The 17,894-nt window shown below is 37.6% G+C and overlaps 2 protein-coding genes across 2 annotated transcripts; one reads left to right on the plus strand and one right to left on the minus strand.

Moving 5' to 3' along the window:
* Positions 1-23: 23 nt before the first annotated feature.
* plg (plasminogen) lies at positions 24-8,391 on the plus strand. Its single transcript, XM_084432442.1, has 20 exons — positions 24-159; positions 309-338; positions 621-747; positions 887-993; positions 1,960-2,074; positions 2,190-2,329; positions 2,829-2,949; positions 3,028-3,146; positions 3,232-3,394; positions 3,873-3,997; positions 4,111-4,267; positions 4,364-4,560; positions 4,662-4,810; positions 4,893-4,986; positions 5,126-5,240; positions 5,332-5,406; positions 5,696-5,836; positions 6,234-6,340; positions 6,475-6,620; positions 7,925-8,391. The coding sequence occupies exons 1-20, from the start codon at positions 111-113 to the stop codon at positions 8,084-8,086; spliced, it is 2,439 nt and encodes an 812-aa protein (XP_084288568.1). The 5' UTR covers positions 24-110; the 3' UTR covers positions 8,087-8,391.
* Positions 8,392-8,859: 468 nt separating this feature from the next.
* On the minus strand, positions 8,860-17,571 carry slc22a2 (solute carrier family 22 member 2). Its single transcript, XM_084432443.1, has 11 exons — positions 17,087-17,571; positions 16,900-17,003; positions 13,378-13,532; positions 13,110-13,278; positions 12,039-12,153; positions 11,851-11,954; positions 11,567-11,781; positions 11,387-11,495; positions 11,135-11,247; positions 9,163-9,262; positions 8,860-9,077 (listed from the first exon to the last, which is right to left on the minus strand). Exons 1-11 carry the CDS (start codon positions 17,495-17,497, stop codon positions 8,990-8,992), a joined length of 1,683 nt encoding a protein of 560 aa, XP_084288569.1. The 5' UTR covers positions 17,498-17,571; the 3' UTR covers positions 8,860-8,989.
* Positions 17,572-17,894: the final 323 nt, after the last annotated feature.

Consider the following 17,894-nt stretch of genomic DNA (forward strand, 5'->3'; position numbering starts at 1 on the left):
CTTGTTAGGACAATGATTGACTGATGAGTGACGGCCCTATGATGTTTGTTGTACTGATATGCTTAAAAGATTGAAAACCTCTCAAAGTCCCTGCCTGTCAATGCTCCAACATGAAGGTTCACAAAGCTGTTCTTTTGCTTAGTCTATTCCTTTTTACAGGTAAGCCAACAGATATTTATTCACAGCGCCTTAATTATTAAGCTATTTCGGCGATCTATAAATGAACAAAAATAAAATGAACTGAGTAAAATCTATAACTAATAGCATTCATTTATCTGTATATCATTAACAACTCATGTTACCTTCAGATTTCCCAAGGGCCCAGACCGAAAGCACAGGCAAGTAAATCTGATCATCTGAAAATGTGTTTTTTCAATTCATGTTTTGATAGTTCTGTTGATCAAGTTTCAGATCTTTATATTTTAGAAATAGTCTGTAGTACAGTTGGTAAGGGCTTACGTGGGCTCTTGTTCAGGATAATTTTGCTTTGTTGGTTTCACTGAATCTAGATAGCACAGTCCACAGAACCCATTCGTCTTACTTCATCAACATCGGTAATCATGTCTTTATGATTAGAAGCGTAACTTTCTCTTTTTGCCACCCTTTTTTACATTTTACAGATGTTCTGGAAGCATATATTAAAACGGATGGGGCCTGGATAGTGAAGTTGCCTAAAGTTCTATACACTGTGAAAACAGTGGAAGAATGTGCCTCCAAGTGCGACAAAGAGACTTCCTTTACATGCAGGTGCAAGTCAGACCATAACTATAACTCTCAAAATACATTGTGTTGCACTAGTGCAGACTGATCTGATGTTAACGAGCAATGACAAATGATTTATTCTGCTCTATTATGTTAAAATACTGGGTACATATGTGCTTTGCAGGTCCTTTTTGTACATCGAAAAAGATCAGGATTGTGTAACATTACCTGCCAACTCAAAAACTGATCAGATACTGCGAAGAATGAGTGCTGTTCTCTATGAGAAAAAGGGTAAGTTTTTATTGCCCAATCTATTTGATCACTTTACAGATTTGAAAGTTTAATAGACAATGTTATGAATTATCTTCAGCATGCATTACCATTATGAATTATAATAATAAATGGTTACGCTTTTTCTTGTTGTTTTTTTCTTCTTCAAAAGTCAGTCCGAGTTAATATTTAATCTAGATTTATCAAAGTTTAGTTTGGTCCATGTCAGTAAACAAAGTAAATAAGATTATCTGAAAATCTATCGTCCAATGAGGGATTTCTCTTTCAAATGCAAATGTTTCAAGTACTGTCTAGGTTAAACAATGAGAAATGTTTCGCTCGAAATATACATGATGGATGTTGTCTTAACAAGCATACTTAAGGTCAATGGTTCTCAACTGGTTTTGCATTAAGACCCAGATTTTACATTTAAAATCATGTAGTGAATAGTAGTATCATAAAAAAGTCCTTAAAATCAAACATTTTGAAAATAATTGACACAACATAGGTAGATTTTAAAAATAGACCATTGTTTAAATGCATAAACAGCAGAATTGTAATTTTCTGGGCAAACCCTTGGCTATCACATGGAACAAACAATGGGCCAAAATACTGTAGAGCTTGTTTCACCATACAGTACATTGACATCAACAGATTTTGCCATACTTTTGATCTAAAAAGCCGGTTTCTTTTGCCATCTTAACAATAGCACTTATTTTGTCATATTTCAGTATTAGCATTTACCATCTTTCCCTTATGTCGTGAGAAAAGACATGAGACCCATTTTTGTATCACAAACTACATACCTTGTGAGAACCACTCCACTTGTGGGCCAAAATAATGTACAGTAACTACCAATAAGGAAATTAATACATCATCATCAGTACTGTATCAACATCAAATTAAATTAGTGTACTAGATTGTACTAGCTACAGTTAATGTGTTTTTAAGTATGTTGTAATGAATGCACTGAATTCCTTCATACAGAGTACTTACTGGAATGCGTGAATGGCATTGGCACGGACTACAGAGGGACAAAATCCAAGACAAAATCAGGAAAAACATGTCAGCGATGGGAGGGAACTTTCCCCCATGTGCCAAAGTAATTCTTAATTTGAAATTTTCAATCGTTATGCTGTAAAAGAGAAAACAGCTTTAGGAAATACAGAAACTAGTGGTTAAGTCAGCTAATTAACCTCAATAGTAACTTTCTACAGCATAACGCCAAAGACACATCCAAAAGCTGACTTGGAGTCCAACTTTTGTCGAAACCCGGATGGAGACAAGGGGGGTCCCTGGTGCTACACTACAGATCCACAGAAACGATGGGAGAACTGCGAAATCCAAGACTGCACAGGTATTTAGCAAAGTAACTGCTAAATCTTGTGGGCTGACATACTGATGTAAGAGAGACTGAATCTAATGCAAAAGTTAACCTAATGATGAAGTGCACTTATGAAGTGAGCAGGGCATTAGCTGTGTCACTACCACTTTATCCTTTATCCATCTATATTCTGAACATTCTTAAATCCATATTTACAGTATTTCAACTTGTATACAGTCTCTTTGTGCAGCGTTTGATAAAACTGGATTTAAATCCCTGGGAACATCACAACAATGATAATTAGCCTAGGTGTTAAAATAAATCAAGAAGATGTGCCACCCAGAATCATGTATTCATAAAAGAGAAGATTAGTTGCTTGAGACATCCGTGCACGTTTCAATAACGGCCTTGTGGAAAAGCCTTTCGTGAAGGGATTCAGTTGCTCACTTTCATTTGGAGCAACCTTTTGAAGCAATGTACAAGTGCAAAAATTTGGAATTTGTCCCTTGAATCTGCTCTTTAATATCTCCAGAGGAATGTATACAGTGCAGTGGAGAAAACTACAGAGGCAAGATCAAAACTACTGTGAGTGGATTTACCTGCCAACGTTGGGACTCTCAAAAACCCCACAACCACGGTTACATCCCTTCAGCGTGAGACATTATCATTTATAGCACAAATGAGATATGGTCTATTTTATGCATATTTTGACTATGGTCTGTCTTTTGCAGTCTTCCTGATAAGTACTTGGAAGAGAACTATTGCAGGAACCCCGATGGAGAGCCAAGGCCCTGGTGCTTTACCACCAGTCCATCCAAACGTTGGGAATCCTGCTCCATTCCACGATGTGGTAAGCAATGTTCTTGTCAATCTGTAACACAAAGTTGTGTGTCAAATGATTAGTCAATCATTAACTGGTCACCGTTTTCTTGTAGCAACTGAACCACCCACAATTGTACCAGAGCTTAATTGTACAAGTGGAGAAGGTAGCTCCTACAGGGGCACCATTGCGGTGACGGTCTCAGGAAAAACTTGCCAGGACTGGGCTTCCCAAAGTCCCCAAAAGCATTCCAGAACTCCAGAGAACTACCCATGCAAGTAAGCATCCACATGATGGATTTGATGAACTGGTTTTGAGAGACATTCAGGTTTTGATTAATTTCCCAAGGGTGTCAAATCCTACACCTGGAGGACCACCTTTGTGCTGAGCAGCTAATCAAGGTGTTCAAGATTACTTGAAAATTACAGGCAAGTGTTTGATCAGGGCTCAAACTCTGCAGGACAAGGCCCTCTCCGGAGCTCCAACCCCATTTAGCAAACATGAACCAGCTAATAAAGGTCTTCAGGATTACTTGAAACTTCCAGGCAAAAGTGTTGGAGTTAAACTCTGTAGCACAGGGCCCTCCAGGAGCAGGATTTGACACAGTTGAACTAGAAGAACGAAGTAGACGGACTTCTTCAAAGTCTTAATTATTCTGTAGGGCAAAGCTATGAAATTTTACTTGCCCCAGAATGCCAAACACATACAGAATAGTGACTGCACAGGGAATGCAACTAAAGTTTGTTTCCATCCCAGAGGCCTTGATGGGAGCTACTGCAGAAACCCTGATAATGAAAGAAGTCCATGGTGTTACACCACAGATCCAGAGACCCGCTGGGAGTACTGCAGTGTGCCTAGTTGTGGAGATCAACCTAGACCTGGTCGGTTTTGAAGGAGCTATTACAAACCATATAACATTAAATGTAGATTATGGTGTCCTTTCTTTGTATGTTACTTCATATGCCCATGTATAACGTAAATATTTTATTCCCAGAGGAGCCGGTGATCCCTCAGGGTGAAGGATGTTATGAAGGTGATGGAACCTCCTACCGTGGTGCCATGTCAGAGACCATCAGTGGAAAGAAATGCCAGTTCTGGACATCCATGGAACCTCATAAACATTCCAAAACACCTCAGAAATTCCCTAAAGCGTAAGACACTACACTGAACTATATCTTGAACTGTTGCAACTTTTGACTCCACTGATTTCCCCTCTGGCTCCTGCCATGATTTCACCCATCATGCAGAGATCTGAGGAGGAACCTGTGCAGGAATCCAGATGGTGACCGAGCCCCCTGGTGCTACACCACAGATCCCACAGTTCGGTGGGAGTATTGCAACATCGAGCGGTGTGAAGAAAAGCCCAGCTCACGGGAGCCTACTACCAATCCATCAGAGGCTGCAACTTCTCCATCTATTTTTCCACCTACTTCTCAGGAAATAGGTTAATCCACCTACAAGCTAACAGATTGTATCAAATGTCTGGGGAATAGTATTGACTAAGGGAGGAAGTGAGTTAAAATGTGCTTTATTTCTTTTTACAAGATTGTAAGGTTGGTAACGGAGCAAGTTACCGGGGTCCCACATCCACTACTATTATGGGAGTGACCTGTCAAGCATGGAGTTCTATGACTCCCCATCAGCATGCCAGTTTTACCCCTGAAACGCATCCAGACAAGGGTCTAGAGTCAAATGTAGGTCTATGTAGAATTTCAAGTATTTTTTCAAGGCAATTCCGGACATTTTAACACATTTTTTACTTGATTACACAATTAGCAATGCAGAAACCCAGACAGTGACGTGAACGGACCTTGGTGCTATACAACGGATCGAAATAAGAAGTGGGATTACTGTCAGATCCCAGACTGTGGTAACTGTTCTTAATATTCCTCTTGGAAATGCTTGACTCCAATGGCAAGGAAATTACCAAATGCTAATTGTTGTTTTTCCAGGCGATCAAATATCCTTGCTATGTAAGATACATGACATGCATATTCCTTTCTAATCAGATAGCCTGAAATGCGGACAACCAGCAACGAAACCCAAACGGTGCTTTGGGCGGATCGTTGGGGGATGTATTTCCAAACCCCACTCCTGGCCTTGGCAGATCAGTCTTCGGACCAGGTATACCACCAAGTAACCCTCCTCTGCCTGTTTACTCATTTCCAGGCTCAGATGAATAGTGGTTCTTAACTGTCATTTTCTGTCATGCCAGAAGCAAAATTCACTTTTGTGGTGGAACGCTAATTGATGCACAGTGGGTTCTAACTGCAGCTCACTGCCTAGAGAGGTAAGTTACTTTTTTTTTTTTTTTTAACTGTTTGAGACGACAAAAATGCAAATAAAGGGTTGAAAATGTTGCCAATGTTTAGAAGTGGAACCACTGTGCTAGTGCTATTCACAACACTTAACATTTTAATTGTCTGTGGACTCCCTGAAATGGAGTTGACGACCAAGTACTCCACTAGCATATACAGATGACCTCAAAGCCTAAAGAGACAAGGAAAAAAAAAAACACACAACTCTTCAATGGGGTCTTTATACAGCAAATGGTTAAATGTGTACATTCCACTATGCAGGTCTGAGAGTCCATCTGCCTACAAGATCTTCCTTGGAGTCCACACAGAACGTGCAACTGAACCATCCAAACAGGAGCGAGAAGTTTCGAAGATTATTAAGGGGCCAGCTGGAACTGACATCGCTCTTCTCAAGTTGGACAGGTTAGAGTATTCTGTGTGCAACTGTTGCCATTGCAACTGAAACAACACTCTGAATCTGGTGAAGTGTTTAATGTTTCATTTGTTTATACTTTGTCGTATTTCCCAGTTTAATATACAGATAAAAGAATGATTAAGTGATTTAACAGTTGATTCATGAGTTTTAGATGGGATTGTCTGTCCATTGGAGTAATGGCAGATGGAGAGTGTTGAGGAATCCTTATTGAAAACAGTCACTATCTTTGCAATTCGATTTGGTTACACTAGTGGCACAATGCTTGTCGTTTAAGCATTATTTAATGTCTTTGTTGCGTTAAATGCAGTTCTGGCTTTTGAAACTGTAACCTCATTTTATTTATAAATGACATTACGAAGGAAAACTAATTTTGTCTGATTTTAGGCCTGCATTAATAAACGATAAGGTATTGCCTGCGTGCCTACCAGAAAAGGACTACATTGTACCGAGCAATACTGAATGCTATGTAACAGGCTGGGGGGAGACAGAGGGTAGGTAACTTTAACAAGTAGGTAGCGAAATGGATTCTTTATCAAATCTCTTTACTGTTTTACTCAACAAAGATGATTGATTATTGATTAAAGATTTCACAGTGGTCATAGCTTCAAGACCTTCTGTTTCCTAGGAACCGGTGGAGAAGGTTTCCTGAAAGAAACCGGTTTCCCTGTAATTGAGAACAAAGTCTGCAACCGTCCATCTTTTTTGAATGGCCGCGTGAAGGAGCATGAGATGTGTGCAGGAAACATAGAAGGTGGAACTGACAGTTGTCAGGTAAGGGAGCTTGCACTATTTAGGTTCAATCACCTCTCTGATTTAAACCATAGTAAGTTGCCTACCTTGGCACCACTTTTAGCAATAATTATACACTGAAAAAAATTATATGATCAATAAGTTAGGACAGCACGTTTTTACATTGCTTTAACTCAAGTTTAGCAATTTTTCAACTTTTTTGTCAGTGTAATGTAATTTAAGTTGAAATGACTTAAACATCCAAGTTGATTGTACTTAAAAATTTAAGGCAGCAACTTTTTTTTACAGTGTAGTTGTGTCCCAAATGACGAAATATACACTATGCACTTACAGTATACACTATGTACTTTTGCACTATGTACTAGTATAGGAATTTTATAAGGTTATTTTGTCATTCGACATCGGAGTCTGATGCCCCTCCCACTCCACTATGTTATTAAAGTTGCGACAGTTGAGTGCATTAAGTGTCCAATAACATTCCACACTTTCTTTCCATTCATTTAGTGCATCATCCAGGTATTTAAAGTGCACTTTTTCTTTGTGGAATTTTCAGTGTGAACACACTACTTGCACTGTTTATACTTAAAAACGTCATAGAATAGTGCACAAGTACACAAATTGGGACGCACCTTATGAATACAAACAGACGTAGCCATGTACAAATGCCTTGAAGGAAGCATTGCAAATATTTGTCACTGATAAAGCAACCTTAAAAATACATTTATTCAACATCGAAATTAAGAAAATGACTAAATACTTGCATATGCTAAGAATCATTAGCTTAGTAGCAACATATGACATCCCACTATTGCAATATTAGGGTTTAAGTACTTCATGTGGGGAGCACTACGCTTGAGGTTTGGTACAGAACCACTGATTTTCCATGCATGTTATCATTTTGATCATAACATGTAATCATTATTTTACCTTGCGCCTTGTTTTTGCTTAAATTAAAAAATGATGTTAGCTAACTGCATGACATTTATTGTCTTAGAACTGTAATTTCTGCAATATGGACATTACTTTGACACAGTCACCTGATAACAGATTACTCTTAATTGTAAAGTAGAAACATGCATTTTCTGTGAAGCTGCTTTGAAAAGATATGTATGGTGAAAAGCGCTATACAAATAAATGTGAATTGTGCATTTAAAGGAATATTTCACCCCAAAATTCAATATTTTACTATAATCATTATCTCACCCTCATGTTCTTCCAATCATTTATAACTTTCTTTCACAAATGAAATTTGAGACCTACAACAAAGGGAAAGATTTTAAGTGAATAACAGATTAAATTGTGACGTGTTCCTCACACTTATACAGGGTGACAGCGGTGGGCCTCTTGTCTGCTACGCACAGAACACCTTCGTCCTTCAGGGAGTGACGTCATGGGGTCTTGGCTGTGCTATTGCCATGAAACCTGGAGTGTATACCCGCGTCTCCAAGTTTGTCGACTGGATAGAACGCAGTATGAAAGAAAACTGAGAATTAGTCGAATGATGTGCAGCGGAATTTAAGTTAACTGATGGTAAAATAATGAAATTACATTTTATTGATGCATAAGCCGTTTTAAAGTTACAGACCCTGTTAAGATGTTCAGTTTTACAAACTGTCAAGCCCACTTTCAGTCTGTATGGTTATATGCACAAGCCGGATGTGTTCCAATTTGAGGCAGTCCCCAGTGAACATGTTTTATTACAGAACTCTTCAAAGAACCAAAAATGTAATCAGATTTTTTTTTTAAATAATTATTTCCTACATTAAAGCGATAGTAAACATCTTTGAAGAAAGTCTCTTTATTTGTGCTCCACAATACAAACAATTTTGCTGTTACAGTAACAGTGCTCTAAAATGTCAAAACCCTAGTAAGTGACAGAAAAAATAAGTACAATTTACTATTATCATGAATAATTTAAGCCAACATTTAGAGAAAAAAAATATATATACAGATATTTTTATTGGGAGTTATTTTACATTTTTTTTAAATAAACATCTTTGTCAAAAACATGCATTTAAAGAAATGTAAAATTAAAACAATAACTAAATATATATATATCATAGTTAATGTATATATATATATATATGTATATACATATATATATACATTAACTACAGTCAATGACAAATCATTAGCTTGGGAACAATAATTAAATAATTACATAGCTGCGTAAAATCATTGGTCCTTTGATTAGATTGCTACATTTTTTCTAACTTTCTCAGCTTGATTACTAAATCAAATTCATATTTTAATAGTTCATTGACTTTTGGAATGACAAAACTTGTTGATTAATGAGAAATGGTTTTCAGTTTGTATAATTTAGATTAAATCCACAAATGACAAGGGATAAGCAGCATCACATAATAGTCAAGTTAAGGAGGTTGCAGTTTTCAGACTGCTGTAACTTCTTTGTTCGATGTCAGATCAGAGGGCAGCAAATTCTCTAGCTGTTGACCTTTCAGATGGTTTTCTTTGTTTCTGCATGTACAGTTCACATTTGTGAAGAAAGGTTCAAGGTGACAAATGTTACCATGGTGAACATGTGCAGGGAGTAAAACCTCACCTCTTTGGACATTCAATGTCATCAATGGTTTCTGGAAGAGGCACACCTTTGGTTTCAGGTAACAGAAGAACCAGTCCACCAGCCACAAACGCAAGAGCACCTGTGAGAGTGAACATTGACTTCACCAACCTGACACTGGAGCTAGAACATGCTCAACATCACTTTACTATGGCCAGGGGTGTCATGCATTTATTTTGAGGGGGCACCAGTGAAAGTCATGCTAAGATATGACCAATGGAAAACCCTTTTAATAGAGTTTCTGTGTAGCATTCCAAGCGGACCTGGGTTCTGCGATAATACCTTATTTGCTTTGTAATAAACAAAACATTTGACTGGAACATCCAATGAGGAAATGTTGGTCCAAGAGGGTCAAAGTTTGTCTGGTTAACATGAACCTACTAGCCCCTGGTTGTAGAACTACACCGTGCAGTGGGCAAAAATAATAAATAAATAAGGTGTATATTTATACATTAAAATATAATTTATATATACAGTGCTATGCATAAGTGAATACACCCATGCTAAAGTTGACTAAAAAGAGGAATAAAAAATCATATTTTGGAAATTGAACTTAATGCCTTAATTTAAAAAATTAGGAAAAATCCAACCTTTAAGGACACCCATTTTCTTTGTGAATGAATAATGTATCGTAAATAAATAAATGTTCTTCCTTAAAATACATGGTGCATAAGTGTGTACACCCCTATGTTAAATTCCCATAGAGGCAGGCAGATTTTTTTTTTTAAGTATTTTTGTAATTTTTTTTTTAGGATACTATGCATCCTGATAAAGTTCCCTTGGCCTTTGGAATTAAAATAGCCCCACATCATCACAGCCTTCACCATACCTAGAGATTGGCATGGTTTTATTTCAGTTAGCCTAATAGCTAGTTTGATTTGCATTGAGAGATGATCTTATGGAAAGTACCCCATGCCAATCTCTAAGTATGGTGAAGGCTATGTGATGATGTGGGGCTATTTTAATTCCAAAGGCCAAGGGAACTTTATCAGGATGCATAGTATCCTAAACATTTTTTTTTTTAAATACTTAAAAATAAAAATCTGCCTGCCTCTATGGGAATTTAACATAGGGGTGTACACACTTATGCACCATGTATTTTAAGGAAGAACATTTATTTATTTACGATACATTATTCATTCACAAAGAAAATTGGTGTCCTTAAAGGTTGGATTTTTCCTAATTTTTTAAATTAAGGCATTAAGTTCAATTTCCAAAATATGATTTTTTTATTCCTCTTTTTAGTCAACTTTAGCATGGGTGTATTCACTTATGCATAGCACTGTATATATATACACACACACACACACACACACACACACACACATACATACACACACACATATATATATACATATATACATATACACATACACACACACACATATAGATTTGTAATCGTATGTTTTGTTAGCGCCCAATATATATATATATATTATTTTTTTTGGTCTGTTAAAAGCCTGACATTGACTGCTGCCTTTGAAGGGATAGTTAAACCAAATTTTTTTAAGTTGTCCTTCTCAAGTTGTTCTAATCCTGTTGAACACAAAAGACCACATTTTGAAGAATGTTGGTGACCCAACAGTTTCTGGTCCAACTTTCTTTTTTTTTTCACACTATGGAAATCAATGTGGACCTGCAACCCTTTGGTTACCAACATTCTTCAAAATATCTTCTTTTGTGTTCAGCAGAACAAAGAAACTCATTCATGTTTAAAACAACTTGAGTGGGAGTAAATGATGACAAAATTTTCATTTTTGGGTGAACTATCCCTTCAACGTCTCACCTCAATAGTTTCTAGTGAAGTGTTTGGGACGGTGTGTTCAGCAGTCATTCAGCAGTCGGGATGTAATTTTCCTGCATCTTGTAATTACTTACATTCAGTGCTCTACCTAACAACACAAACAACTCCGTCTGATTGTATGTGAAATAAACATAACATCTGTTTTTGTACCGAAAATGATAAGAGGTAGTTCTAGCCAGATGACAGAGAGCCTGTAGAGCAGGAAGGGCGCTATAATCCCTCCAATGTCACACAGTGTGGAACAGACCGATACACCCAGATTTCTGCATCAAACAACGTCATATACAGTAGCATTATTGACCAACCTGACCACAAACAAAATTCTAGAAATTATATACTGATTATTCACATGCTATATACTACATGCAATGCATAATGTGGTCCCTCTGCAATATAACTCACCTGATAACAGTGGGATACAGTTCGGTATTCACAAACACTACCATTTCAAAAGCCATAGTGATGCCCAGCCTTCCAACACAAGCAACAGCGCTTTTTAACCAGAACATACCTGTAGAAGAAACAACATTTTAAGTAAGCATACATATATCGCTTTAATTACAACCACAAATGGTATCTCACTGTCCGGGATGAATGCTGTGATTAAGCAAGCCGCTCCTGCCACGATATTCGCAGCTGCAAAAGGAAGCCGCCGTCCGATCCGCTCAATAGTGAGAAGGATGAGGAAAGCTGCTGGCAATTCCACGATTCCCGATATGAGGAAGTCCACATACACGTTTCCTCCGAGGATTCCCAGTCTCATAATAAGACCCTGGTAAACCACAGCACTGGTGAACCTACAACATGAGGTTACAGATAAATGTTCGCCCCAGTGCACTTAATGTGGTGTTTAGGATCTGACGTACCAGTTGAAACTAAGGATGAACGTGTATCTTCTCAATTTGGAAGTCTTGAACAGATCCATGAAAGAAGCAGTTGAGACAGACTCTGTGTTTTCACCTGACAGTGTCTGATGGATGAATTTGGGCATTTAAGAGACATTCAGGCATTTGGTTTTAGATTTATGCTCCTCATCTATGTGCATGTGTTGTACCTCAATATTCTTGGACAGCGTTTTCTTGTTCTCCTTGGCTATCATTTTTGTGATCTCCAGTGCTTCGGTTCTCTTGTTTTGGCTGAGGAGCCATCTTGGTGATTCGGGGATAAACCTGAAAAAGTATATTTAAATAATGCAACATGGCTACACCTATCTAACATAGTGTAACACAAAAATACTTAACTACACGTATACAGTATCCTAAATGAAAACCCTGCTTAAGATTGTTCTTTATGTTCATCCAGAAGCCAGCCATGTCATTACAGTTTGGAGAGAATAATAATAATAATAATAATAATAATGTTAAAATGTTACAGTATAATGTTCATCTGTTAAAGAGCACATCGTTTGGAAATTTGCATTTGAACCAAATGGTCAAAAAATACATTTTCAGATGAAAATGCACATCAAATAGATACACTACTGTTTAAAAGTTTGGGTTGGTACGATTTTTTAAAAATGTTTTAGAAAGAAGTTTCTTATACAGTAAAAACAGTAATGTTTTGAAATATTATTACAATTTAAAATGACTGTTTTCCATTTGGATTTATTTTAAAATGTAATTAATTTCTATGATGTTTTCAGCATCATTACTCTTCAGTATCACCTTCAGATATCATTCTAATATGCAGCTCAAGAAACATTTATTCTTATTTTTAATGTTGTGCTGCTTAATATTTTTTATTTAAAACATAAATCACATAATAAATGTCTTTACTGTCGCTTTTGATCAATTTAATGAGTCCTTGCTGAATAAAATTTTTCAATTCTTGCCCAATTTTTTTTATGTTTTAGTCTTTTTTAATGTTACCCAAACTTTTGAATGGTAGTGTATCTTGAAGATATACGTGTGCTATATATATGTGCTATAAAAGTAACAGTGCTTGTATCATAGTTTATATTTAATTTATATCTATATTCTTTCAAGTTTTATAAAGGTGGGTTGGTGAAGATTATAAAAGGACACAATATTTAATAAATAAAGTTAATAAATCTGGAAAACTCAATCAATTAAGTGCAGCCTTCCGAAGACTCCACCTGTATTGCAGATAATGCACAGGCCCTTACCAATAGTAAGTCAGGAAGAAGATGTAAGGTACGGTGAAGACCACTTGAAGCCAGCGCCAGTTTGGTATGAGGTAGGCTAAGAGAGGAAGGATGAGAATGCCCATGCTGAAGAACATCTGATAGGTTACTCCCACCGTTCTCCTGTAGTCCACCCCAACCAGCTCCGTGACTGCAGCCAGGAAATATGAGGATATCAAGAATCCAAATAATGCGGTAAACATTTCATTTAAGTGTGATTAAATAAGTGAAAAATGTTTAGTTAGGCTACTTAGCACGTATCCAACCATCCAGCCGCCCTTCACTCCGAAGCCAAAGAGAACTCGGAACACCAGCAGGGCGATGTAATTCGGAGACGTGGCCACCAGAATCCCTGTTACTGCGATGAAGAAGTTGGTCATCAGGAAACTCTTCATTCTGCCATATCTGAAAGAAAACGGACAGATGGTTACCGAAACATTCATGTTGACATGGCAAAATAATAATAATTTGGTGGTTTTTATTTTGTATAGGCTAGCCTACTGCTTGATAACATTTACTCTACCGTTCAAACGTTTGGGGCTGGTAAGACAAGTAAGACAAAGCTCACCAAGGCTGCATTTATTTGTAAAAAAATTTTTTATTGTGAAATATTATTACAATTCTTTCAAAATAATTTTTTATATGTATTTATTCCTGTGATGGCAACACTACATTTTCAGCATAGTTACTCCAGTCTTCAGTGTCACATGATCCTTCAGAAATCATTCTAATATGCTGAATATTTGCTAAATCACCATATTAGCCAACCCCTCAAAAAACATTTCTTATTATTATCAACGCTGCGCTGCTTGATATTATCATTATTTTATTATAATATTTTTGTGGGACTGTGACATATTTGTTTTTTGCAGGATTCTTTAATGAATAGAAAGTTCAAAAGAACAGCATTTATTTCAAATATTTGTTGTGACATTATCAATGTCTTTAATGTCACTTTTAATCAATATAATCCATCTTGCAGAATAAAAGTATTAATTTACTGATCCAAACATGTATGCTTGCATTGAATAATATATATATTTTTAAAGATGTCTTCTTTTCCTCTAAAACATTTTTAAAAATCCCCCGGCTAGAAACATGATAAATTTACTTGAGAATCAACAGCATTAAAGGCCCATTCACAATGCTCATGCTCAGAATGGATTCTGATTGGCTGTCAATGTTTTATCTTCATCAGCTGGAAAAAAAATTCTTTCTGAGAATGATTCCAACTATATCGGTTATAGTTGTGGTGCAGATTCTGCTATTCTTTTAGAATGATTTTTAGAACTACATCTTTGCGTCATTGGTGTATGCCTCACACAGAACGCGTTTTTCCATACTTTCCACTGATCAGAATGATATATAGATATAGATATCATTATATAGATCAGTGATATTTTATATTACTTTAAGCGAAGAGGAGAGATTCGCGATTGCACTGAACACGTTTAAAGTGCAGGCATATTCTCTAAGCGAGCCCAGAGAAAATTCTTACAAGAGCAGCGTGTAACTGAGAGCGCGCGCCCAGTTCCCGCGCGCGAGCAGAGAGATTCGCGCTCGCACATTATATTAATGTACTTTCGCGCTACAATAATGCGCTCTCGACATTTGTATTTTCGAATGACCGTGCTTCCCTCCCTCGTGTCCCCCTTAGACTAGAGATTTCTGTATTTTGTGTCTGGAAAAATAAACCTCTGATGACGCAAAAATCGTCATTTTGGGTCATCAGAGGCTTTTTTTTTGCCAGAGGCTAGAGCAGGGGTCTCCAACCTTTTTTCATTTGAGAGCTACTTTTTAAAAATGAAAGTGGCCGAGAGCTACTCATGTAATACAATACCTAAATCTCTAAAATAATGTCTCATAACTCTCATATTAACAACTATCCAAACTGTTTTAGACCTAAAATAATCTTTGTCTTAAATGTCAGAGAAAAGAACAGAATCAGAGATCAGAGAGAAAAAAAATGTTTTATATAAAATTGTACTTTGCATAGTATACTGTAAAAACACATAATTATAGCCATTATAGTTGATCATAGTTGATCATAACTAGAGATGAAATGGCATGAAAATTTCATTGCATGATTATAGTGACCAAAATGAGCACGGTTATCACAGAATCCGGTTTAAAAAGTATTAATACTACACAATGAAATCAATTCACCAAGTTTTATGTAGAAAACCAGCAAATAACAAATATAATTAGCTTCAATATGCACTTTCTGTTTACATAAACATTAAAATAATAACATTAAAAATGATGGCCAGATTTTAAAGGAGTGTCTTGCAACATGTTATCTACTAAAATGTACAAGTTTAAATAAAGTTTTGACAAAAAAGGTTTTATGAAAAGATAAACCTCACATATTATTCAGCCTATAAATCATTTTTATAAAAAGAATGAGTCAAAAAAAGATCAATTACTGACATTTACATTGCACATTAGTTTATCTTTTATTATTAATCGTAAAATTCGGTCCGATTTTCCCGTGGTGTCTGTCGTTGCTATGCAACCATGCACTGCGCTCTCCACAATGACAGAAGAAGTTTTAGTAGCTAATGGATTTCCACCACCGAAAAACGCTTGTTGTAGCTGATTGGTTGGTTCTTGTCACATGACCTGCGGTGCGCTTGCAGTGAAGAGATCACTTCATCTTGGCTCACTGCGCCTGGAAAAAATGAGTGCGTCGCTTCAATTATGAGCGCGCCTACATTTGAAATAACGCACTCGAGCGCGCAAAAGACGCGATATGTGAACGGCCCCTTGGCGAGCTACCTCCAATCAGGCCACGAGCTACTGGTAGCTCGCGAGCGACGTGTTGGAGACCCCTGACCCTAAGCTAGGGACTACAGCCAGTATTAGGAGTTAGTTCCGCATATTTTCAACCCGCCCATAGGGGGTGGGATCTCACGATAAAACGGCGTCTTTTCAGTTTCGAGTCAACTAGTAGCCATAGACAGTATATAAACTGGACACAGCGACCCCATAGGTTTCAACGGAGAAAAGTGAAGTCAATTAGAAGCTCTCACTTCCTGATGGTCGAGCGTACTGCGCAGACTCAAACTGAGCTTGACGACGTAGATGTGACGCGAGCAAACTGTCTGTCTTCTAGTAGCTGTGCCAAGAGAAATCTGAATAATTCCCTTCCATTGAATCATCAATGGCGGCGCCCGGGGAAGCTTCAATGTTTTATGAAACCCTGCCCCCCTGCTAGTAGCCTAGTTGTATCATTTCTTCCGATACTGCCCTCTGTAACCGATAGGCGTGGCTTGGGAGTGGCCTCGTAGGGCAGCGAAGCAAGTGCATTCTGGGAGTTGTTCTTTCACCCACATGAGCAAAAAATACATTTTCTGGCTTTTCTCAGTCTAGAAGGCACCAACTTCTAAAATAATTTCACATTTCTGCTTCATAAATGACCCAATTTAAATACATATTCAAATTTTCCAGCAGTGAAATATACCTTTAAGACTTGTTTTCAGAGAATGTTGAGTCTTAAAACTAGAGCATTTTCCACTGACAGATCCCCCCACATTTTTTAAATATAAACAACAAATGAAAGAATCTGCCAGTGCAGAAAGACAAAACACACCTAGGCTATTTTCAAGATAAAAGCTGTGAAACAAGTCATCCTATGCAGCTTAATTATGTTGCTTATCAAGGAAAATGTATCTAGTTTAAGGAGAGTTAACTTTAGATATTTAATTGTAGAAAAAAAAAGCCCCATGTTATGGTAAAAAAAAAGATAAAAGATAAAAAGTGTCTGTCATACTTGTCTGCCATGTATCCAATTGCAATGCTGCCCACTAAGAAACCAATACCGAGCGTGGCTTGGAACATGTCAGCATACCAGGCGTCTGCACACACTAGATCAAACTGCAACACACAGGTCTCATAAGACATTTTGTTCCATTCATGCATAAAATTACCACCAAAAGAAAGTCTTGTTTTGTGATCACCTCAGTGACAAACGACTGTCTTCCATTATAGTCGTACTCCCAGCCGTCTGAACAGTCCGTCGTAGCAGAGAGCTGGGCCTGGACAAAGTCACTTTCTGGATTGTCGCAGTCGAGACCGGTGGCGTTCCAGTCCATGTCGAACCTCTTACACTGACTGTACGTCACCCCTGCAGAGCCGTTCATCTGGGGTACAGTGGCCCTGCGTGCGTCTTGAAGGCTCCAGCCGCATCTCTCCCGGATCTCACTGACGCCCGGGTCACGGCACCAATGCTCCGGGGTGAAGCCCTGGAACACAATCCCCACATAGACGAAAGAAAACGGTATGGAGACCAAACTGAAAGTGAGAAAAATTCGCATTTGGTACCGACCAAATGCGCCGGCCTCCTCTAAGATGTCATCGAAAGTGGCCATGGTCAATGTATGTCTAGTGGTGGAGGCGTCCACAGCTTTAGAAAGGGGTCTGCTAAGAGGAGGCACAGAGTATTTACCCACAGCTGGTTGACCAAAAGTCCAGAGGAGGTTGAAACTTGATATATTCGTGCTGTGATTGACCAATTACATGCTGAGATGAGAGGGGGGCCACAAAGTTACAGTTTAACCCCATGACATCTGAAGCCCGTTATGCAATTTGTTACTGTATAATTTCTGTTCAGCAAGTGTTGTATGAAAACGGCTGAGTAAGTGTTAAGTAAACCTCCATTTTATTTTAGCCCATTTCCAATGAGAAAAGTGGCACTTTTTTTTCCACCCTAAAGCAACCTAATCTTGTTTGTCGTCAACTAAATGTGTCAATTTTAATAATTGAAAT

Source organism: Rutilus rutilus (genome assembly GCF_951802725.1).
Source record: "Rutilus rutilus genome assembly, chromosome: 15".
Taxonomy (NCBI): domain Eukaryota; kingdom Metazoa; phylum Chordata; class Actinopteri; order Cypriniformes; family Leuciscidae; genus Rutilus; species Rutilus rutilus.

Coding starts and splice junctions, on each gene's coding strand:
- plg (XM_084432442.1), top strand. CDS start 111: ATGAAGGTTCACAAAGCTGTTCTTTTGCTTAGTCTATTCCTTTTTACA. Junction 3,395..3,872: donor CCAGAGAACTACCCATGCAA/GTAAGCATCCAC, acceptor TTTCCATCCCAG/AGGCCTTGATGGGAGCTACT. Junction 3,998..4,110: donor TGGAGATCAACCTAGACCTG/GTCGGTTTTGAA, acceptor TTTTATTCCCAG/AGGAGCCGGTGATCCCTCAG.
- slc22a2 (XM_084432443.1), bottom strand. CDS start 17,497: ATGGCCACTTTCGATGACATCTTAGAGGAGGCCGGCGCATTTGGTCGG. Junction 13,279..13,377: donor GATGGTTGGATACGTGCTAA/GTAGCCTAACTA, acceptor TCCTGGCTGCAG/TCACGGAGCTGGTTGGGGTG. Junction 11,248..11,386: donor CTGTATCCCACTGTTATCAG/GTGAGTTATATT, acceptor TGTTTGATGCAG/AAATCTGGGTGTATCGGTCT.